This window comes from Mus pahari, chromosome 7 (assembly GCF_900095145.1).
Source record: "Mus pahari chromosome 7, PAHARI_EIJ_v1.1, whole genome shotgun sequence".
In the NCBI taxonomy this organism is placed as follows: Eukaryota; Metazoa; Chordata; class Mammalia; order Rodentia; family Muridae; genus Mus; species Mus pahari.
In genome coordinates, this window is record NC_034596.1 from 12106886 (window position 1) to 12131657 (window position 24772).

A 24772-nucleotide genomic window follows, 5' to 3' on the forward strand; every position below is an offset into this window, starting at 1 on the left:
CTGGGACTAGGCAAGGCTGCCCACTTTCTCCCTACCTATTCAATATAGTACTTGAAGTCCTAGCCAGAGCAATTAGACAACAAAAGGAGATCAAGGGGATCCAAATTGGTAAGAAAACGTGTTCTTGTCCTCAAGGAGCCATGTCTACAGTGTTCCAGGAAGGGGAAGGAGAGCTGCTGGGTAAATCTTGTTTAAGGGGCCAAAAGGTCCTTATGACCTAGTATGTTTAACTTTTCCTAATCATTGACATGCTAACATCTTCATTTGAGCTTTTGTCAGATGGTTCCACGATGGTGGTGTTATGTATAGTAAATATCGTCCTCAGTTCACCAATTCTCAGGCACAGTAATATGTTCAAGTAAATATTTTCTGTTATTTGTCTGGTGCTTAAATATATACCATAGCATTTTTAGTATGTGTCTTCTATTTCGTTGAATGATACATAAAGGATGTTGTCTGTGCAAACAGGATGAGTCTTCGGTCTCTGAATATATTACAAATTATCAGGCAATTGAGGAGCATGCAAGGCTGTTCCTGGTATATCATTATACCTGCGAGCAGAGTGATTATGCAGATGCATAACAATTACAAAGCAGGAAATTGTTTCCTCCTGGCATCGTTACTTGTGAGTGGTAAGGCACTTAATATTGATTTACCAAGTGCTGTTTTGGACTTTGTTTCTTTCTTAGAAGGCAGCACTTTGCCTGACTACTTTATCAGACACACTAACTGGTTATTAGAAATAAGCCTTGTAAATACTGTCAAAGTTGCCCAACATCCCAACATTTTATAAGTAAAGCCAATGCCATTGGGAAGTTAACCACTAGGATAACAGAAATGATGTTCTTTGCTTCAGGGTATTTATTGTCTTAGTATTCCTTAAAATAGTGTCCCTGGTCCACCCATGATGTTCCTTTCTACCCTGGTCCTTTTCCTTCCTGTGGATGATTTTGACCTGCAGCACCACCGTGATAGACAGGTACAAGTCGGACAGCCTTAGGCAGTGCATGTCGTCCCTCAGATCCAGATGGCTAGACCAGTTCTGGGTTGTAATGAACTAGATGATCCTCTTCAATGGAGCTTGTTCTTGACAGTTAGAAGGAAAGAGTAGTTAAGGGATTAAGTGGTAGGAAGCTAACTGGCTCTGTGGGGTGTGACCACTCCCTAAGGTGTGACACTTGTTTCTGTTGGCTGGCCCTCCTAAGCATTTACACTTCTGCCTTCTTCCTTACATCTCCTTTCTTTCTTTCTTTTTCTTCCTCTTACTAGTTTTAAAGAAAATATTGATTTTGCCATTTTCCCTGTTACATGTATATAGATTCACACCCCCCCCCCCCGTCCCCAGCAGACTTTGAGCCCCTTAGTTCTTCTGTGGTACCCCTTCAACCTGCAGGGTTGTGAGCCTTAGAGCCAGAACTGTGAGGCCCAAGCAGTTGGTTTACTATTGTGGCCATTCCTACGTTTTCTTCCCTGGAAAATTACTTATACAATTTTTAAATGACATGAAATTAGAGATTTATACAGTGTATCTGTCTTATAGAGAATGCTTTTAAAGTGCCTGTTACTGTCATTTCTTACTCTACATTTACCAAATTCATCTTATGACCTCTGCAGTACATCTGACCAATTACTCTTCAAGTCAGTATGGTTATCAGTTATTGATGAGGGTAATGATGATACATTACGTGATGACTGTTTAATAGATGATGCCTGTAACTGTGTCTGTGCTATGGTATTTCTGGCAATATTGTTAAAGATGCAAATAGTATGTAGTTGAATAAACCTGTCAAAATTGACCTTTCTCTGTCAAAAACTTAAGAAGGTTTGTCCTTGGGAAGGAGATAAAATTTATACATGGGCTTCAAGATTGATAGTATATTTACATAATAAAATACCCGATGAAGGAACCCACTGAGTATCACTGCTACAAAAAAATAAACTCTCAAGATACTCATGATACAGTTCACCAACTGTCTCCCTAGGTAATATAGAAAAATTAGTCAACTTAGCCGTGTCTTCCCTGAGGCACTCTTGTGCTAGATAACTTAGTTTGACCCCTTTCCCAGGTGTGGCTGTCATTAGAGGGTGTATGGGTCATTTCACAGTTGCCAGTGCTGGAGCCACTCATCCATTGGAGTCACTCACTGGGATTCATGCTTTGGGAATTAGTCTCTGTGGAAAATGCAGAGTCACTGTGTCTCAACTGTGCCCAACACAATCTTTGATGGACACATTAGTTTACTTCTGGAAGCTCTGACTTGGGACCAGCTCCTACCTCTTTCCAGTAGCCTAATGACTTCTTTCAGGAAATAGAAACAAGACCGTCTTCAGAGAGTAGTTGTCAGGCCTGAAAGCACTGCTGGGACGCCTATAAGTCATGTCCCTGTCCCTTGCCCCTCTGTGTGCTCCCTCTTGCCTCTCCAGCAGCCCTCTTTGTCTCTACCATTCTCATTCCTCCTTCCTCTTCTCTTGTTTGTATCCTTTGGTCAGCTAATGGAATTATATTATCACCCAGTCTCAGACTATATAAAGAAAAACGTATTAAAATAAATTTGTTTTCTTGTACAAATAAAAGTCCCTTTAGTACATGCTGTTTTGAACCATTTTCAGGTTATTGACAACTTGAAGGCATTATAGAACACCTTAATCATAGGATTAGTTATAATAATTTATTCCTTGAACAGTAAGTACAGCCAATGCCTTCTAATAGTTAGCCCTTGAAAGTTAAATAGGCAACACTTGGAGTCTGAGTTGCTTCACAGCTACACCTTCATCCAGGAAAGAAGCACCGAAACCCTTTTCAAGGTAATTATTAGTTAGATGAGAAAAGTCTACTAAGGTTTCACAGTATTTTGTTGGCTTCCTTGAGTGAGATTGTTTAGAATTGTTTTCTAAGCAAAGATTTAATTTCTTGTTCCAAAAAGGATAAGTTTGTTTCAATGAAAGCTATTAAGATAGGCTATTGATTACTGGCATCTTGGAAGATCTTAGCACACTGTAATTTACTGGAGAACAGTGCTTGGTCTTTATCATGTGTCAGTACAGGTATTTCAGGATCTGTCCTGACAAGATAATTAACTGAAATTGTACATGAGACAAACTGAATCGTCAGTATAGAGTTTGAGTGGGTGAGGAGTCATGTTGAGAAGGACTGGATTCAGAACGAAGTCAAACAGAAGCTAAGTAAACTGTTATGGAGCCAATGTCATTTTGTGGATGGCTTTACCCTGAACACTGTTTACTGGAGGGTTTGGGGTGTGACGTGACAGGAGGACTCTTAGGATGTTGCTGCTAGGAGGAAGATGGGCTGCTGTTTGTGAGATAGCTGTTATTGTGGGTGCTGGCCTTCTCGACAGCACAGTTGCTCTATGAAATAGTGAGCACACCTAGTCCGAGGCTACACAGGCCATGGTAGCTCTTTCTCATCCACATCTTGATAATTGCCCAGCCCTAAGTTACTCACATAGGAACCAACATAATGAGTACCAAGTTCTTCTTTCCTGTCCTCCATAGCCCCTCAGTCCACACCCTTGTCAGTGCAGATCATCTGACTGGGGTCACACAGTTTACTGTTTTCTTCCTCGCTACATCATTTTCAGACCTTACCCCCCACACTTTAAAGTTAATTATTTTATTTATGTACGCCAAATATTTCCCCCATTTGGTCTCCCTTGCAGAGTTGTTTCTCCTGTCTCCCCCCTCACCTTTGGGTCTGAGAGGATGCTCCCATCAGATATCCCCTGACCCTGGGGCATCAAGTCTCTACAGGATTAGGCTCATCTCCCACTGAGGCCAGACAAGCAGCCCGCTGCTACATATGTTCCAGGGGCCTTGTACCAACCTGTGTATGCTCTTTGGTTGGTGGCTCAGTCTCTGGGAGCTTTATGGGGTCTGGGTGGGTTGATGTTGTTGGTCTTCCTATAGGGTTGCCATCCTCATCAACTCTTTCAGTCCTTCCCCTAACTCTTTCATATGTGTCCGGTAGTTGACTGTAAGCACCTGCATCTGTCTCAGTAGGCAGCTGGTAAAGTGTCTTAATAAGTCACGCTAGGCTCCTGTCTGTAAGCACATCATAGCATTAGTAATAGTGTCAGGGACCACATGGGATGGATCCCAAGTTGGACCATTTATTAGTTGGCCATTCCTTCAGTCTCTGCTCAAGTTTGGTTATTGTATGTCTTTTAGGCAGGAGTAATTTTGTGTCAAAAGTTTTGTATGTGGGTTTGTGTCCCCCATTCCTCCATGGGGGTCCTGCCTGGCTATAGGAGGTAATCTCTTCAGGTTCCGTATCTCCACATTTTGTTTAAGGTCACCCGCACTGAGTCCTGGAAGCCTCTCTCATCCCGGGTCTCTCAGACTTCCTAGAAGTCCTCCCACCCCACCTCCAACCCTCAACCTCCACCAGCTACATATTTCCATTCATTCTCTTGACCTTCTGGGCCTCTCTCCTGCCTCTCCCCATACCTGATTTTGTGTCCCCTCCATTCCCCTCCCTCTCCCCTCTTCCCTCTTCCACCCAGGTCCATGCCTCCCTCTCTGTCACATGACTATTTTGCTCTCCCTTCTAAGTGGGACTGAAGCATCCTCATTTGAGCCTTTATTGCTTAACTTCTTTGGGTCTGTATATCATGGGTATTCTGTACTTTATGACTAAAATTTACTTATCAGTGAGTACAGACCATGCATATCCTTTTGGGTCTGGTTACTTCACTCAGTATGATATTTTCTAGTTCCACCAATTTTCCTGCAAAATCATGAAGTCCTTTTTAAAAATAGTTGAATACAACAATATGAACTAACCAGTACCCCCTGAGCTCAAGTCTCTAGCTGCATATGTAGCAGAAGAAGGCCTAATCGGCCGTCATTGGGAATAGAGGCCCCTTGGTCTTGTAAACTTTATATGACCCAGCACAGGGGAAGGCCAGGGCCAAGTAGTGGGAGTGGATGGGTAGGGGAGCAGGGGCGACGGGGAGGGGGGTGTATAGGGAACTTTCGGGATAACATTTGAAATGTAAATAAAGAAAATAATAATAAATTTAAAAAAAATAAAATTAAATAAAAACCGTAAACCCTAAAAATTTAGTTGAATAGTATTTTGTTGTGTAAATGAACCATATTTTCTGAATTCATTTTTCAGTTGAGGAATATCTGGGTTGCTTCCAGTTTCTGCCTAGGACTAATAAGGCTGCTGGGAACACAGTTAAGCACATGACCTTGTGGTATGGTGGAGCATCTTTTGTGTGTATGCCCAGGAGCAATATAGCTAGTTCTTCAGGTAGAACTATTGCCAACTTTCTGAGGAGCTGTGAGATTGATTTCCAGAGTGGTTGTACCAGTTTGCAGTTCCATCAGCAATGGAGGAGTGTTCCCCTTTCTTCACATCCTCGCTAGCATGTGCTGTCACTTGAGTTTTTGATCTTGCCCATTCTGACTGATAGAAGGTGGAATCTGACTCACTTTTTACCTCGTGAAGAAACATGAAAGGTTTGCTTTCATTTTCCCACATGACTACTCAGTCCCCCCCCCCCCCAAGTATTTTTGGGAGTTCTAGAAACAGCATTCTGTTGGTGTAGTGGGCTGCCTAAAGGACCTTACCATTGGAGAATGGTGTCTCGCCCTGTCTGAGGCCCTGGGATTGTACAAGAGGCTTCTGTGTAGGGAAAAACAAAAGATCAAAAGATCAAATAAAGCTGCCTTGTCTCTCCAGATAAATAAAATTCAGTGAAGCCAATTGGGCAGATAAAATACCATGAACTTTTTTTTCTCAGCATATTAGCCTTAAATAACTCCCTTTAAAGTTTATATTAGAATTTGAGTTATAATGAAAGGATACTTAAATTAGTATGAAATTAAATATGAAGATGTATCTTTTATTCAATAAGCAGTCCTATAGATAGTATTGAAAGCATAATTATTTCCTTCCTGTATTAATCCTACTTGAATCTGGCATAAAGTTGATGTTTACCGAATATTAATTCAACACTCTCGGATGCCTAGATGGTGGGTGTTATTCTTCCCCTTCAGTTTCTTTCCTTCTTTTAAATTTGCATTTTTTATTTACTTGTGTATTTGTGTGTGTTCCTACACATGTGTGTGGAGGCCACAAATGACTTAGAATAAACGCCAATGTTTTATGGCCTGTCAAGCAATGGTGGTTCTGGAGCTACAGGAAGGCCTTTCTTGGGCTGTGGTTGTTCCTCTGGTGACATGTGACAGCCACATAGTAGGCGGGCATCCTGCTTCTTGTTCGTTTCTCTTTATATGCACAGCATAAGGCTTGTGGCTACTTTGGGAAAACCTCATTAGAAGTGTCCTCTCTGGGCCAGCAGGACAGCTCAGTGGGAACACGCACTCTTCCTACCCCTGAGGGCCTGAGTTGTCCCCTGGATGCAGGCTGAGGGAGAGCACTGCCTCGCAAATGCTGTCCCATGGCCCCACCTTCTCTTTCATGGTGTCATGCCTATTATGTCGGACCCTCCACATAGCACACACACACACTAATAAAGAAGCCTGTCTGCTGGGGCTTAAAGATAATGTTTATTTAAAAAGAATAGTATTGTAACGTAGACTGTTTGGTTCTTGATTTCAGTTTGTCCACAGGAGAAATTGAAAAGCGAGCCCAAACCCTTCACCTCTTTGACACTTTGAAGACAGATCCTGAGTCCTTTCATAAACACATGGTCAAGTATATCTACCCCACCATCGAGGGTCTTGACCATGAAAGGCTGCTGTATTATTTCACTCTCCTGGAAAGCTGTGGTTGTGCCAATTTTGAAACAACTGCTATTAAACCAGAAATCCACATCCGCCTGCTGAAGAAATTTAAAGTCGTTGCATCAGGTAGGACACCATGTTCTTGCTGGCCGACCTTTCTTCCAAATGAAATCTAGGGATTAATTTTCTACCCACAGCCAACTGTGCTCATATATCGTCATTGACTTATTAAGACCACAGATTTCTGAAGGTGATTGACTTTAGCTAGTATTTTCCAGCTTCTTTACCTGCAGTTGGAGAATTCAGGATTAGGGAAAGACAGAAATCTTCTGAAATTCCCTGTTGACTTCAGGTAGAGCTGCTGCAGACATCTTCTTGTCATCTTCTGTATTTAACAATGTGATATGATTGGGCCACTATTCTTAGGAGGTTGGGCAAACTTTTCCTTCAGTAGGACCATTTATTTAAACTACTTATGGGGTTTGTGGGGCTGGAGGGGCAGCTTAGCAGTTAAGAGTACTTCCTGTTCTTGCTGAAGTCCTAGGTTGGTTCCCAGCACCCTAATATGGCAGCTCACAATTCCATGGAACTCTAGTTCCAGGGGACCTGACACCCCATTCTGACTTCCTACATGTGTAGTGCACAGATAAAGATGCAGGCACTCATGCATACAAATAAAATAAATAAAATCTTAAATATACATTTTACATTTATGATTTATAATGTTCATGGCACATGTAAAAGAACCTTTACATCATAATGAATTTTTGGAATATTTAAAGGTGTTCTTGTGTTTATAACTAAGATACTAAATATGTTAATAATCCTTAAGTCTCTTGTGGTGCCTGACTTTATGTGTAAGAGTGCCCTTTAGGTCATGAGATATTCTGATAGCTGCCTCCTGGTAGCTGGTGACGAATGAGCAGCTCAGCAACTCTTCTGCCAGGAGACAGTGTAGGTGCTGCAGGGCATGGGCTGCAGAGGCAGGGGACAGTGACCCCTGAGGGCACGGAGGACACGGGGGGGGGGGGGGGTGTGATTGCACAGCTCAGGTCCTGCCTGAAGCTCTCGGGGTAAACTGCTGCCTTTTCCTCCAGCCACTCGTAAGGCTTGTGTGGGTTTGAGGTACCTGTGTGTTCCCATCACAGTCAGCCACTTCCTTGCTTTCTCTTCCTGCCAATAGGTCTTAATTATAAGAAGCTGACGGATAAAAGCGAGGATGCGCTGGAAGCCCTGGAGCCTGTGCTCACGAGTCAGAATATCTTATCTATTTCCAAACTCGCTCCTAGGATCCCTGAGAAGGATGGGCGGATGCTTTCCCCCAGCTCTCTGTACACCGTGTGGTTGCAGAAGTTGTTCTGGTCTGGAGATCCCCACCTCATCAAGCAGGCTCCGGAGTCTTCTGAAGACTGGCTTCATGCCTGTGATGTCTGCCTGAAGTACTTCGATCGACTCTGTCCGGATGACCTCATCACTGTGATGGATGCAATTACATTTTCTCCAAAAGCTGTGTCCAAGGTAACTAAAGAAGTTGTTCAAGTTAGATGAGAGTACTTTGAAAAAAATAAAAATTGTGCTGGCGTTGCAAAGATTTGTTTTTATTTTTTATTTTTTCTTGAATTAAAAAAAAAAAGTCTAAGGGTTTCTAAAGCTTTAGGCTTTTGGGAGAAGACTTGACTCTCTTTTTTGCTGAGCTGATTTGAGAAATCACTTTCTCCTGCTACATATAAAGAAATAATTAAAACCAGAGATACCCAGTCTAATTTATACGTATATTTTAACCTGTTATAGTTCTCATTGGTATGCCCTAGTAAATGCATCATCCTTTATTTTAAATTGTAAAAAGTGAGGGAGACCATTGTTCATCCTTGATATAATTTTACTCAGGTCCAGCTTGACACCTTCCCCGACTCTCGTTGAGCCCTTAGGATTTTTTACATGAATGTGGCACAGAGCAGAATGGCGGTAGGATGTCTCTGGGATTGCATTCCGTACTTCCCAGTGATCTGTGTTCTGATCTGAGCCCTCTGACCTCATTCTAAGACCTGCTTTCCACATCTCACCCACATAGGCACCTGAAGTCAAAATATGTATGTAGGGTCCTCTCCCCTTTTTGACCCCTGACTCAGATAATCCTGCTAGGCAAATGTATGCTCACTGCTTAGGCCAGGGCATTGTGCCTCTTGGAATAGCTCTGAGCCTCTGCCTTTGGAATTACTGTTTTCCTCCTGTCTGCCACAGCTGCTGCTGCTCATTTCTTCCTCCAAGACAGCAAGTGTATGCAGTACCTTACCTGGAAGCATTTGTTACAGTTATTATGTTGCTAGTACAGGATAGTTGCAAAGTCTTGAAAAGCATTCATTTGGAGTTTGGCACAGGTAAATTCTAGATTTTAGTCACTCACTAGACTCAAGTTGTGGGTAACCAAGAACCTTCCCATTTTTGATTAATATAACCCCACTAATTTGAATGATAACTTGATTTTTAAGTTTACACCCACTGTTTTAAAATGGAGATAATCATTGTTTTAAGGAAGGAAATAAGAATGATTATAAAGAACGGTGGCAAGAGGTTTTTAAGAACAGCCTACATCTGGGCTCATATGACTTCGGCGTGTTACTGTTTAGCTGTGAGAATCCATCAGACGGTGCCTCTTCCAGAGGAGGCTAAGGACGAGGAATCTTTGAGGAAGATATTCTTGTTACCAGAGGCAAAATAGAGTTGGTAATGAGGAGCCACAGTTTGAGCTGAAGGAAGCCATATGTGTCCTTTCCTGGCCAGCATCCTTTACCACCTGTAGGAATTCACAGGGACACAAATCAAGGAGCACTGGGACCAGAGTACCTGCGGAGAGCAGCCCTAAGCAGTCTGGGAGGGGTCATGGCCACTGCAGGGCTAAGGTCAAATGAAATAGGTGGAGGGTGTGTAATGCGTAGGAAGGAACCAATCCACCCAGGAGTCTAAAGGTTAAAAAAAAAAAAGACTCATGAGCACTGCTGAAGGAGTAGGCAAAGACTAGGCAAAAAGAGAGAAGGGCCCTCTTTTCAGTGCAGTGTCCTCGAGCTGTAGGCTGTTTTGAATATCTGTGTTCCACTTGCTGTGTGATATAAGTGGGAGTTTGCTTGTGGAGGCTAGACCAGGCAGGCAGTGCTGGGCCTTCTTCACTTGTGACCTCTTCATGTGGAAACCTGAGCTGCGTCTAGGCCTTGCTTGGAGGTGTAGCTTTTGTGATAGCTTAAGCTTCAGAATGTTCAATTATTCTGTATGTTCATCATCTAATCCAGTTATGGTCCTAAGCAGACGTCTGTGAACCATTTGAGAGGGGCGTGTGTGTGAGTGTGTGTGTGTGTGTGTGTGTGTGTGTGTGTGTGTGTGTGTGTGTGTGTGTGGAGGAGGGGGTTATGACTCAATGAAGATTCAGTCAGTTACTGGGTGGCTCCTTTAGCTCAGGTGTGTAGACCAGGCACAGCATTTCTTTTTCATAGAACATTCTCAGGAGTGAGTTTGCTATTGCACCAGGAGAATTATAAAGTAAAATAATTACCTTTAAAACTCTGTAAAACTTTAAATTGTTCCTCCATTTTAATGTTTCGCTTTTCACTTCCTGGTTAGATTAAAGCAGAAATGTATTACATTTAGATAAAAATGCATATTTGAAACCATTCAGTACTGAGAGAGAGGGAAGGGGATGAATTATGAGACACAAGCCCACATGTTAGAGGACACATTTAAAAGAGGGAATACAACTGGATTTGTTCAAAATTTCAAAACACCAGATGTTCCCACAGCTTGTACATGGTGCTGAAAATGTAAAGTGAGTATGTGTTATTCATACACAGTGTGCCGTTTTCAGGAGTGTGCCCACATTTAATTCAGAACCAAATTTTTAGAAAGAATGCGTAAGCATTTTCTAGAGTGCCTGGGAAAACAGTCAGCAATTGTTCAGATACTAAAACTCAGACAGGGATTTCCTGAAGTCTGCACCGTGTGCTGAATCCACAGTGAACATGCTAGTGATGGTTTTTTCTACTTGTACTGACAGTTGTTTAATTAACATTTACATTATCAGAATTCTTAGATGTTCTGGGGAAAATGTTCACCAAATAGCATTGTCATATGGAGTGGTTAATCTTTGCTGACATTGGAGGTGATGGCTATGCTGAGGGGGAAAAGGATAGAAATGTGTATCTACTGCATCCTATATTGCTGGGGTGGCTAGAGTGGCTCCTACCCTGTTAATTTTATCAATTAAAAAGACAGCAAGTGAAGGTAGCTAACACTGTTCCTGGGGAAATGAGAGCAAACTCACCCCAGATAGAAAACCAAGCCATCAACAGCAACTAAAGGTTATCTCAAAAGCCTGCTTTGGTAATCCAGTGAGTTTATTAGGGTTCCTTCTAGAACTGTAAGTGAGTGGGCATTTATAAGAGTGGGGGTGAAGGGTCCTTTACAGTAGTGTGAGAGAGTCCCTTACAAGAGCATGGATGACTCAAATGTGGCTGCATCAACATGAACCCCCCAGCCTGGGCCACCGCTGCCCACAGTCTGCACAGTGGGGTTCCATGTCTCACAGATGCAGCAGGCTATGGAGGCTGTTCCAGGCAGCTGGGTCTCCTCAGCTGCTGCACTTAGACTGTGGTACATAAGGAAAAGCCAGCCTCACACAGATGGGAAGGAGGGAGGAAGAGGGTGTTGCTGTAGCCGCTACTTTGGAAAGTATTTTGACACTAAATTTGAGCATGAAATGTTCAAATATTGCTCCAGTGAAGACACTAAAAAAATGGTACACTGGATATACAGATCATTCAAATGTTGAGACATTGCATTGTTTAATGTCATAAAGTTATATGTACTAGTATAAATAAGCACAAGTCTTTCATTAAAGAAATTTTGATTTTTTTTTCCAGTTGCTGTCAGGCTGAGTTGTAGATGTAGGTTTCCTTTTAAAAACTTAAACTTTATCATTGAAAACAAATATTATGTACATTTTTCTTGAAGTGGCATGCTTTTTCAGATTAAAGAAAATATTGACTGATGCTCAGGTCTGAATAGATCTGTAGTTTGTCAGTTGCTCTTTCGAGCAAGAGTTTTACCAAGAAAGCTCATGCGCTGTCTGCTCACAGTTCACATGATTGCACAGATTCACTGTCCTGACCACACTGTGTGTGAAGTGAAGTATACATAGCTCACTCACTTTTTCACACAGAGTATTGCTTTCACACAGCGATTGCCATTCACTAAGGTTTCCGTTCTGTCATCTAGAACATTCTTAAGTGGAATGTCAGAGTAGATGTAAAACTTCTGGTGTAGTTCACTTTGTGGTGAGTCCTCACAGCTTCAGCCATGATTGCATCTCCATTCAAAGTACAAATGTCAAACATTGGAAATGGGTAAACAATACCTTTTTGTTATTATAAAAACAATATTTATTTTTAAAGCTCTGTGAAATAATTTTAGGGTTCCTTATAGTTTATACAAACCACACTATGAAGTAATCTGGTAGTTTATGGATGTTACTAAAAGTCAACATCTTTAACAAGTGTAACTGTCAAAGTTTTGTTTTGATGTTTACATAAAACAAGAGTTTCAAGTTTTTTAGGTTTGGCTACTGTTTTTATGCAAGAGTTTAGTCAAGCGTTTATCTGCACCACATGAGAGCAGAAGCAAAAATGCATGAAAATACTTTAGTCAGAAATTGAGCATTGTTGTTGGTAAAACTGAAGAGGATAATGTGGCTTACTTCTCACATCCACCCTCTTTATCCTGAATTAGATCTTCACCCAACCCTGCGGGACACACAGGCTGGCTTGCCGCTCACTCGTGCTGGTGGGAAGGCATACCTCCTCCCTATTCTCAGACTCCAGAGAGTCAACAAGTCCTAGTTAGGACTTTAGAGTAGATCTATCATGTGACTCATATGGAGTTTCAAGTGTAACATGAGTGAAGTTGTCCTTTGTATTATCATCCCAACAGGGTGCATTCACTTTTTAGCTGAGTTTGTAAAGATATGGTATATACTTACACTATATATATGTCCGCTCAGACAAGTTACTTTCAAATGGCCAGTAACCATATGAGCGTGTTAGAAGCCTGTTAGACATGCTCTGAAGCTTAAGTGTGACCCTGAACAATACACAACTGCCAACGAAAGGCACAATTAATGGTAGAATACTTTATTGCAACAGCCAGGTAAGCCTGTAGCAGAAAGGGCAGGACTAGGTGTGCATCAGTATCTTTCCCCCTTGTCATGTATGGTTGGTCACTACTCTCTTGAGAAGCAAGAGAGGAGAGTCTGAAGCAGCATCTACTTTCTTTGGACCTATTAGGGAAACTTCCTACTTTATGGGCCAAAGAAGATACTAAAGAAAGAGGAAGCTACTTTCTACAGACATATATCCAGAGGACTGTCATGCTGACACTACATGAGACTATAGAGCTCAGGTGTGATACTTGGCTAGTGGCTACCATTTATGGCCACTTACTGTGGATCAGGAACATTATCACCAGCAAACGGCACAAGAGTCTTTCAAGGGTGTTATGATCTCTGTTGAAAAGTCAGCTCAAGCTCTGAGGTTAGGTAATTTCTTTAAGGTCAGAAGGAAGTTGGTAGTTTAGAGTTCCAGTTCTTGCCTTATCTCCTCTGCTGTTAGATGTCTTCAGTGGATGACCAGCTTTTCTGAAGACTAGCCTATAGGATAGAGGCAATGTATTCATTCATTGGATATATCATTACTAACTTTATATGGAGTTCACATCTACTTGTTGAGTTTGTTTTTTCTATGTTATAGAAATGCTGCCACCACCTTCTTACTATGGCAGATCTCTACTGGAATAGAAAAATCACCCCAAGAGTCCCAGTATTCATTTCTTTATTTTTCAGATAATCAGTATCATGTGAGTCCTTATTGTAATCACTTTCATTGTATTTTGTGTTCCCCCTGAAAAGGTATTTATTAGATTAAATATCGCAAATCTATTGTCTGTACCCATATAGGTTTTCTGTAAGGCTGGAGTTTCACTGGGCTAAAATTAGAGTAAGCAAAATGACATTGCTTTCTGGGGGCTCTAGGGGAATCCATCTTTGCTTTTGCTATTGTCTGATGTATTCTCTTATTCTTGCCTCAAAGTTCCTCTTCTCCATCTTCAGAGACAGAAAAAACTGTCCCTCTGGCCCTCGCTACATATCTTCTTTCTGTTCCAAGCTAAGAGAGGTTACATTTGGAAGCCTTAAGTGCTTATGGACCCAGGATGTTCTCCCTCTCGGGACCCAGTATTTCATTTGCTGAAAGTAAAATCATCATCTTCATTATTCTAATCTGTAAGTTCCTGAGATGTCAGTCTGCCTTTCCATTTGTCTTCTCCTTTCCTTGTCCCCAGTATGTATTAATGCTCAATTTGTTCACTCATTGAACGAATGATTTAGCAGTACTGTACGTTAAGTCCCAGGCTTTGTGTATGGTAGGCAAGGTCGGAGGCCTCTGAGCTCTATCCCTAGCTCTCAACAGTGGATTGTGGAGTGGGAGCTTCTAAGGTGACTCTCTGTTTATTAGAGTTGTAGCCACTGTGTAAGCCCTGCTTCTAGAAAGTGAGTTGGACCTGCTGATGGTCCTCAAACAAATGGAGTGGAAGTGGCAGGGTTGGGGGAGCTTTTATAAATCAGTCTACACAGAGACTGGGTGGGCAGCTTCCTCAGGTTGCTGCCGGGTTTGAGCAGCTTGGAGAAGAGGCCCATGACTCTCGAGCAGGGATGCCAGCCACCATGTGAATAAGTGTGTGGTCAGGTTTCTTCTCTCTACCATTCAAGTAGGCAGATGAGTTAATCTGCCATCTCCAGATTTGTGACTCACAAAAGCTCTCGTGTAACATGGATTTGAAGCTTCAAAATGTAAATAATTTGTTGTGCGCTATAAATTATGCCCACTATATATCAGAGGTCAGTCTCAAAGCTTGGTATATATTACTAAACAGAATAGACATCTCTAGAATTAGGAAATATACTCTAGAGGATATGGAAGCTAAGCTAAAAACTATAAATGTTTATGTTCAGACATATGAAATAATAATGGATACAGGCAAAGAGTAACCTGGGGAGATTCAGAAGGGCAAGGCAACGGGATTGCTATCAAGTAAGAAGTCCACAGAGGACTTCACTGTGATGGTACCATTTGAGCAAAGACTTCAGTGAAGTAAGAATGCAGGATGGTATCTATTGAACACATGCTGGGGTTGTTTGAGGGAAAAGAGTCCAGTGCATTGATGTGGGATGGAGAAGAGTGATGGGACGTGAGGTGAGGTCAAAGAAGGATGAGATGGCACCAGCTTGAAAAGAAGCTGGAATGAATGAGAAGACACTGGAGTCTTGGTTCGAGCTGATGTTTTAATGGAACCTCTCGGCCTCTATGTGGGAGATGTTACAGCAGGTAACAGCAAAAGCAAGTAAACCCTTTAGAAGGCAATTTCAGCTGTCTAAGTACAGTGGGACCGCTGCGGTGGCCTGTCACTGCAGCCTGGAATGCTATACAATGCTGTTGTTCTCATGTGTGTATGTCTCTGATAGCTTAATTATTAATTAGGCATAGCAATAGATTAATGATAACTAATAGTGAAGTAGAACAATTAAAACTGTTCTGTAGTGAAAGATTTAAATATTAAATAAATGAGTACTAAATTACTCATGAACTCTTATGGCACTTTCCTTGTAATATTTCTAGACTCTGGTTGACCACATGTAGCTGAAACCTCAGAAAGGGCAGCCTTGGCATATGGGAAACTACCACGGGGGCGAGTCAGTGTGGATCGTGGTAATAGTGAAGGGAGTGGCGAGGAGTGGTCAGTTTCTATTGAGCTGGTGAAGATTTGATTTGCTAACAGCTTGCATGGGGGCTATGAGGGCCGAGGTCGCTAATCCAGTGTCTGTCTCAGCAGCTCTGAGATGGGAACTGCAGTTTACCACAGCTCTCTTCTGCCCGGCTGTCTCCCCGACAAGTGCCTGTTTCTATACTTATTCTCAGAATTATCTGTTCATTAAAATATGCTAGAATTTTTATCTTTCAATCCAGACCTTTCTAGATTATGGACTATATATGTTATATTTGGTCCTTTACCTAAATTGCTTGATATTAAGGATGGAATTTAATGAATGTATGAGTCACATAAGTAGCAAAGCAGATGTTTGCTACTGTTTCCTCATGCTATTCGTGTTTTTGTTTTTGTTTTTATTAATTAATAATGGTGTTGCTACTGCTGCTTTTTGTTCTTAGGAACCTGTTCTAATTACCTGGAGCAAAGTCAAAGGAATTTTGAGACATGTCCATTGTTGATAGAAGCACACACACAGTTTAGGAATATGTGAAGACAGCACTTGAAAAACAGTACAAAGTACAAGTCAGCACTGAAATGAATGTAGGATTTAAAGATCTAATTTTACATATCCTAGATCACTTGACAGTTACAGACAAGTAAATGACATGTAAGCAAGTATTATCACCTCTAGTCTTCAGTTATGTTGCTGGGAAGTGATTGCTCAAAGCTTGCTTGCTTTTATTTGCTCTCTCTCTCTCTCTCTCTCTCTCTCTCTCTCTCTCTCTCTCTCTCTATATATATATATATATATATATATATATATATATAATCATCTATCTATCATCTATCTCTCTCTATCCATCTATCTCTCCATCTCATCTATCTCTCTATCTATCTATCTATCTCCTCCTTTAGTTCTAGGGATTGAACCAGTGGCCTTCTGTAAGGTTACTAGGCAGGTTCTCTACTTCTTCTACTTCTGAACTGTATTCCCAGACCTTTTGTTTTTTTACCTTTTTTTTTTCATTCAGGATTTTGCTGAGTAGCCCATACTGACCTTGAACTCATTCTAGCCTTGGCAGCTGTCAGGTAGTGATTCTTCTGTCTCAGTAAGAACAAGAATCTGGATTACAGGCGTGCATCACTTTGGAATGCCAGGTTTCTTTGTCCCAAATAGACCACACACCATGGAAATGCTTCAAAAGGCAAGCAGAGTAATCTGATGTGGTGTGGAGAGGAACCAGGAACCAGGAGCGAGCTATGGATGGTGGGCTGAATTAGGGGAAGGGTGATGTAGAGGTGAGGCAGGGAGGAATATTTGAGTGTGCTTGGATGTAACTTGCCTCATAAACCCCTGTGGCAGGTGTGCTGAATAGAAGACCTGACATCTGTCTAATGGACCCAGAAATTTTGGCTCAAAGACCTTAAGGGAGTTTGTCCTGCATGAGGGAATCCTTTACTTGACCCTGAGTCAGTTGTGTAGTCCGAGATAATGTGCTGTATAGAAACACGTGCCGTCTGTCTGCAAACTCATTCAGATTCTCCCTTGTTCACTCAGTGCGTTTTTAGTAATCTGACTTAGCACGGATAGAACTGTGCACGTTGTGGGGACTCACAAGGCTGCTTGAGACTAGTAATGAGAAGCACAGGTCTGAGGTGGAACTGCCCCTAGAATTGGCTACACGTGGGAAGCTTCTGCGGGCACCAATGGGAGGACTGTGAGTAGCACTGCAGATCTGCTTTATAATATCCACACACTCTGCTCTGCTGACAAGTGGGAGCATAGAGACTGAAGCAGTAACATTCCCACCAGAGCATGCCACCCAGAAGTACTTCAAAATCTGGCTCGTTAAAGCTATAAGGAGCCTATTTCCTCCACCATCCACAACCTACGCCTGCTGCTGCTGGGACAGTTTTACTGAAGGTAACAGTGTCCACACTGAGAGTGTGATTGAAAGAAAGCAGTCAGTCTCAACGCACTCACAAGACAGGACCAGCAGGGTGAACCTGCTTACTCTGACCCTGCCCACAAATGGGCACATTAAAGTGTCCCAAGAGGAGTGGTTTTGGTTGTATGTCCCTTGTTGCATACTCATGCCGGACAGAGTCCTTGTAACCAACTACCTCATAGGTCACATGACTCATCATTAATAAAAGGGATGGATTTTTGCTGCATGCAGTACAACCTGTGGTCACATTGGGAGGGATTTGTATTGCTATGCAGGTGACTTGTTGGTTCCATGCTTCTCCTGCCTCCTTCCTCAAAAGGGAATTATGGGTATTGCATTCATCCTGAGTGTTGTGACCTGTATGTAGAAGGAAGCTAGGAAGTGGCCTTCATACCCTGCACAGAGCCTGTGCCTGTGCGCCCCATGGGGTCCTGGAGCTGCAAGAAGTGGGCGTGTGCCCCATCCCTAACCCAGAGACCAGCTCAAACTGATCACCATGTGCAAATGAAAACTTAGTGTTTGCCAAGGGAGTGTCACTGGAGAAACAGTCTGTGCCTGAGGGTAGACTGCATCTGCTGTGTGCAGTAGCTGGCCAGCATGCTGAAAACAAGCTCGGTGGAACCTTTGAAGTTCCCACCTCCCCGTTTGTCTCATGATGTTATGTCAGGGCTGTTTTCATTTTTTATTTTTATTTATGCTATTTTTCTTTCTTTTACCTCATCGGTTCTTTGCACATACATTAACGGCTTCCAGCTCAGTGTTTGTTTTTATGACATTCCCACGTGTGAGAATGTGTGCGTCTCTGGCTCGGAATCTGCTTTGTGTGTCTTTTTCTTGGGCTCTTTGTTTGTTTTGACCTATTGCAGTGTGTTAGTTTTGTTTCATCTTATTACATCTTACGTTCTCATTCTTCAGAAGCCTGCTTGTTTTCTAGTGAGACACAGAAAGGGGGCAGAAGTGGGTAAGGGTGCAGCAGGGGAGGAACTGAGAGGAACAGAGGAAACTGTAATCAGGGCTTATTTTGTGAGAAAAAAACAACAACTATTTTCAGTAAAGGACCCCCCCACACACCTCCCAAGTCTGTGAATGTAACAATAGGAGCAGTGCCCCTAGGTGTCCACCCTGCATCATACAGTGTCTCCTCCATTCCCTCTGCAGGGACAGGTGCTATAGGAGCGAACGCTATAGTTTCCCTGCAAAGAATGCCATCTTAGCAGATGCAAGAAAGAGAAGTCTCAAACAGTTAGCTAACTTGTACATGTCACCGGTGAGGCCTCAGGGCCATGTCTGCCTCAAAGTCTTGCATGACATTCTTCCTTTTGTCTGCCTATTTGGCTGCAAAACTGCGTCTGGGGTGATCACAATTACTGGCCTGTCTAGCAAGCTGAAACTCATTCTCTTTTGCTTGGGAAATTATTTCAAGTTGACTAAGGCGATAATTGAGTAAGAAATTGAAATTTGGTCCGTGATCATGTGCACCATACAGTCATGAATGACAATGCCCCTCCCCCCAAAGCGGGCCAGGAGGGACGCCAGGCTGGTGGTGTTTCTGTACCTCCTCTTTATTAACAAGCTGAGAAGGAGCAGCGCCCCCTTCGCCTGAGCCTTAGAGGCTTTGTACTCATAGGGGTGTAAATCCTAGAGAGGACAGAGGAATAAATAACCCTTCTCAGAGTAATGCACAGCTGCCATTAAAGCATATTTAACATGAAAAGGAGCAGTGAGGGACAAGAGGTTTGGAAAGGACCCCTCCCAATCGTGCCTTTCCTCGGCAGGCTTCATCATTCTTCAGCTCGTTCTAGTCAGCACTAAATGCTCAGAGCTATCTATGCCTCTCGCCGCTCCCCTCTTTGTCCAGCCTACATTGAACTGCCTTTCAGACTTACGACCAGATTTATCTTCTAATTGCTGTTTATGAACACGTCCCCCAGCCTGTGCACTGAAGGAATCTGTCATAAGAGGCCCCACTCTGTCCTTCCAAATAATAGTGGTGACTTTCTCGGGTTGTGAGCAGGAGCCATCATAACCGCAGCTTGCAGGATGTCCCTTGTTCTTACCTATCTGCTGCTCATGGGCAGCTCTCCAGAGACGGAGATGCTCAGGGAATGCAAAGTGTGGCAGCTGGAAAGTGGGAGTGGATATAACCCATGAGTCAGTTGGGCTAAGCAACATCCAGGAAGGGTGCCCGTGTAGAAGAGGCGTTGCTCCAGAGTCTGTTTGTGAGTGTGCTTGTCATGAGTCCTGCAACAGGAGAGACTTCAACAGAAAGTGTATTCCAGACACATCTAGCAAGAGATAGCAGGGTTCTTTCAGTTGACTACAGACAGATGGGTACAGATACTCTGCAGGTGGAAGCAGAGGGTGTGTCCTGGTGATGGATCGGCTACACATGAGACTTCAGGCGGATACTGCTGGATTCTCACTGGGAATAACTCTGCTGATTGGGGAATGGAGCAGATGGCACCAGCCTGGAGACCAGGACACGCCCAGTGTGGGAGGGGCTCAGCGTCTGTGGTTGTGACTCTGGTACAGTCCAGCATACCTCATGAGGGCTTTTCCATGCCATATTTAAGGAGAAGCCCGAAGGATCAGTGCACCTTCATGGCAGGTTTTATATATTTTCCAGAGGACAGAGCCAATCAGTTGAAACCTCCGTGGACCCAGTTATACCTAGGAAGTTTCATAGTTAACATTGTAGCCCCACGGTCTGGTGAGTTGAACTGACTAGATAGGTGTGAGATATGCTGTAGTTCTCAATAGCAGAATAGGGAATTAAGGTCAGAAGCAGCCGACCATAATTCTCATCCTTGTTGAGCCTTGGAAAAGTCCCTCTACTGAGATAAATTTCTCCCCTGTATGTAATGGAGCCTCATTACTACTATGTGAATGCATGTCAATTTTAGAACGTTATCACAGGTAAGTAAACGTCCTGTTCAAGTTAGCCTCTAACTGATGAGAGAAGTTAGCTTATGTGACCAGAGATGTGGAGGACTACATGGCTGGCTGTTTCAGCAGCATGTGCTGCCAGGGAGCCTCTCGTCTTTCTTCTGCTGTCTGTGATGGTAGCTTCATCAGAAGGCCTTTGCTGGTAATATCCGAGGATGCTATTTCCCAGCAGTGGCTCAGGTTGCTTTCTAGTTCATGTCAGTATGGAGATATAATGAGAGCATCAACGCACATGCACACGAACACACACAGTAAGCAGAAGGTTCCCACTATGCTGGCTGTCATCCTGGACCTTCTCCTCTGTTCCCTGGCTTACCAGGTGCTAATTAGCTCAAGTCTGGATAGCCTGAGCCAATCTACCAGTGATAGCACTGAGTCAGCACCACATGGCTTCAGGGAAGCTTACAGGTACAGAGAGAGGGGGAGGGGAAGGGAAGAGGGAGAGGGAGAGGGAGAGGGAGAGGGAGAGAGATTAAGATCAGTGCCTAACTTGTTATACTGAGCATGGAGACTCAGCTCTAACCCTGTTGTGATGGCTAAAGCCACTTGCAGTATTTGGTAGCAGCATACAGAGAGATGAGGTGTTTGACTTGGGGCCGAGCCGAAAGTGCGTTTTTTTTTTTTTTCCAATTTTTATTAGGTTTTTACTCCATTTACATTTCAAATGATATCCCGAAAGTCCCCTATACCTTCCCCCCATCCCCACTCCCCTACCCACCCACTCCCACTTCTTGGCCCTGGTGTTCCCCTATACTGGGGTATATAAAGTTTGTGAGACAAAAGGGCCTCTCTTCCCAATGATGGCCGAATAGGATCTTCTGCTACATATGCAGCTAGAGACATGAGCTCTCGGGGTACTGGTTAGTTCATATTGTTGTTCCACCTATAGGGTTGCAGACCCCTTCAGCTCCTTGGGTACTTTCTCTAGCTCCTCCTTTGGGGGCCCTGTGTTCCATCCAATAGCTGACTGTGAGCATCCCTTCTTTATTTGCCAGGCACTGGTATAGCCTCACAAGAGACAGCTATATCAGGGTTCTTTCAGCAAAATCTTGCTGGCATATGCAATAGTGTTTGCTTTTGGTGGCTGATGATGGGATGGACCCCCGGGTGGGGCAGAAGTGACTGCTTTTTAAGAGTCAGTCCAGTTAAAGACATCTGAGGTGACTTGCTGGCTCCTTTGTAGTCCCAGTTTTGCTGCCTCTTATAAGTTATTCTGACATCAGACCCAGGTTTTAGGTATTTTTAAATTATTCATTATAATGCATTGGTGGATCTTGTAATTAGTTTAAGGCATTGTAGTAAGCATTGAAAAAAAAAGAACACAGACTGGAGATTAGAACAAGAGTTCTCAGATTGCATTTCATCTTAGTAGGGGTTGTATGCCTCATCAAAGTTTTATTTGTTTTGAATATATGCATGTGTTTCTGAATATATGTAGACTCTCTAATTGAATTTTGATATACAGTCTTTCTTGTTCTGGGTATTGAACCAAATATTTGAAGCTGCTGACTCAATGGGCAACTGGTTGAATTACAAAACATTCCCCAGGAATTAGCATAAGGTTTCCTTCAGTTCTTTTGCAAACACCATTTGAAGTCCAGAGTTCCTTCTTCCTTCAGTCCTACCCACCCCATCTAGACTTTCCTCAGGTCACAGAATGGCCCCTCTCATCTCCCACATTAGCCACTGGTGAATCAGTTGAGTCATTCAGAGACGTTTGTCCCCAGAGCTTTTCAGAGTGGGTCACCCACTTCTATTACTAATAAAACTAGCCTGGGGAAGCTCATGGCAAATATAGGGCTTCCTTAAACTTTGCTAATATCTTTCCCACCCAGGCATAGGAATAGATGTTTCTGAAGTCAGGCTTAGCTGATTTCAGCACCAGGTAGCAACACATAAGAGCAATGCAACCCTGATCCCTGTGTTCTGTGGACCTAAGCGATCCTACGGCCATTTACTTACATCTCATTTAAAATTTTTATTTTCATTAGTACTGATTACAAAGGAGGGCACAATTCCAGCATATTGTAATTAATTACTTCTCCACTGAGACTATTATACAGTAAAGCAAACAAAATTTGGGATCTCCCTTTCCCTTTAAAGAAGGAGAACAAATGCCTCTCTGGCAGTCAGAGAGGACAGAAAGCCCTTCCTCTTCGAAGAATGGTCGATTCCTCAGAGTGAAATGATGCTGGGAGGTGGGGAGGGGGGAGAAAGATCCCTACTTAGTAATAATTAACAAGTAGGAAGAGTGCAGAGTAAACTGAACTGCAAGCAACAGACGGAAGTGTTTATAAACGCTGCTCTTGGCTGGAGAAAAGGCTGAAGGATATTAGACAAAGGACACTTTCTGGGTTTGCCAGTTGGAAACAAACTTCTTGTGTTTTTGACAGAAGTGCAACCAGCAACATCAGACTGATCCCCTTCCCCTAAGAACTGCCAGTGAGTAAGAGCTGCCTCCATGTGTGTTTCAGAGAAACAACATGTTTCCTGAGAAGGGTCTCGGTACTAGAACCCTTGCACTGCAGGGTGGGCGGGGCTCTAACTGCACAATCTGAGGAACTGCTCTTGAGAAGTGAGGGTTCCATGAACTATCACATGCTCATGGTGCTGGCAGAACAACGCTCCATTGCCCTGGAAGCTTTGAGCTTGCCATTAGACATTTTAAACGGCCCTCCTTGGGAGAGATGGCCTTAAACTTCAGAAGCCGTGCTAGGGTTTGGTCTCTTAGCTAGTCATTCCTTTCTGAGGGTTTTGCAGTTTTCACTTCCATATGGTTTAATCATGATGCAACATGTAAATACTTAAAAGTCTGCTTTCTATGTGAGAAATTACTTTGTCCACCAAAATTCACTTATAGAAATTCCTAAGACAATTAGCATCTAATATTGTCTTTAAAATCTGTGTTGAGTTACTACTTTAGTTAGTGTATTTATTTGATAAGAGGTAAGCTAAAGTTTTGATGTTAAATAACATGAAAATAAATTGATATTCCCAGTTTATATTTTAGGAGGTGGGTAGAAATTAAATATTAGCTTGAGAGTCCTTGGGTGATTATTACTTATTGCTAGCATCAAATCATTTATAACTATTTTATAAATGTATGTGCTAAGAGCACATGTTCCCTAGTTTGAAGACCACTGGCTTAAGTAGAATGTATCAGTTGCTCAGTATTACCTCTGTGGTGGCTTTAGCTATCCCTTGAATCTATTCCATTGGCTAAACACACACACACATACACACATAGACACACACAGAGAGACACACATTTTACACTGGCAAGAGCTTTTACAGGATAGTGTGGCAGAGGAATGGTGTTTAACTTTGAGGATCAAACTTTGGACTATTTTGATATTTTTCATAACCAATCCCACCGTTTTCCTCAACTCTGCTGCCAGCTGCTGCTCTGCATTCATTTCTGCACCCAGGAGTCTCCTTCAAACAGTGAGCCACTTTTTCTGTTGAGAGTGTATTATATCCCTGAGGTGTTTTGGAGCTCAGTAAAAGAGCAGGAGTTATGACCATAGACGATTCTCTTTTATACTAGCCTTTGTTTAATTTTTAAGCTCTTTCTCTACCCAAAAGTCAACCCCTCCCTTTGCTCCCCCTGAGCTCTTGGTTTGCATCAGGTCGAAGGTCAGCCATTGCCTCCTTTTTATAGACTTCTGTTTTCCTAAGGCAGGCTTTTTTCTTTTACTATCTTCACACTTCATTTATATTCCAGTACATTTTCTAAATATTTAATTTTGTCTTGGCTTTTCTATTAGCATGCATGTTCATCAAAGGTAGATGTCTTAGACTGCACTTGCATCCCTGGTGCCAAGGCCAGGCTGAGTGCATGGTTACTGTTAGTGTTAAACAGGAAATGGAGGAAGGAGAGAGGGAAAGAGGAGGGTGGGCTCATAAATGGGAGCATAAAAAAGAAAGAAAGACTGTCTATCCAATGGTAGTTAAATAAACTGTATTCAATTTCAATTTACTGATGCTGAGAGTATATGAGTAAAATACATTTTCCTGTTGTTGGCTTTCCTAGTATCTTATATTGTTGCTGGTAGCAGTGGGAACCTCAGAGCCTAGTTTTCCACTCATAGGAATTATTTGACTTTTGTCAAGTCACTTCCATTTCCCTAATGTCAGTGTTATGTTCAAAGTCAAACTGTGCCCATGTTTTCAAGCACGTGGCCTTGGAGGGGTTTCTCAGTCCTATGGTACCTGTCCTTGTGAATTTTGAATCAAAGCATTTCCTGAAAACTCCAGTAGAGATTGTGTCATTTTCCCCATCAGAGCTCCTTTCTCCGTTTCCCAGGAATTAAAAATCTCAGTCCAGTGTGTTTAGCCTGATACTGGGGGCTCTGGCACTG

At 42.7% G+C, this 24772-nt stretch overlaps 1 protein-coding gene across 4 annotated transcripts in view; it reads left to right on the forward strand.

Annotated features, from left to right (window-relative positions):
- The window catches only part of Nbas (neuroblastoma amplified sequence), a 284567-nt gene that overhangs the window by 206247 nt on the left and 53548 nt on the right, over positions 1–24772 (forward strand). For all 4 annotated transcript variants that reach the window (XM_021201944.1, XM_029540735.1, XM_029540736.1 and 1 more), the window contains exons 43-44: positions 6590–6840; positions 7898–8232. In XM_021201944.1, coding sequence (XP_021057603.1) covers positions 6590–6840; positions 7898–8232 — 586 coding nt within the window. The remainder of the gene's footprint in view (positions 1–6589; positions 6841–7897; positions 8233–24772) is intronic.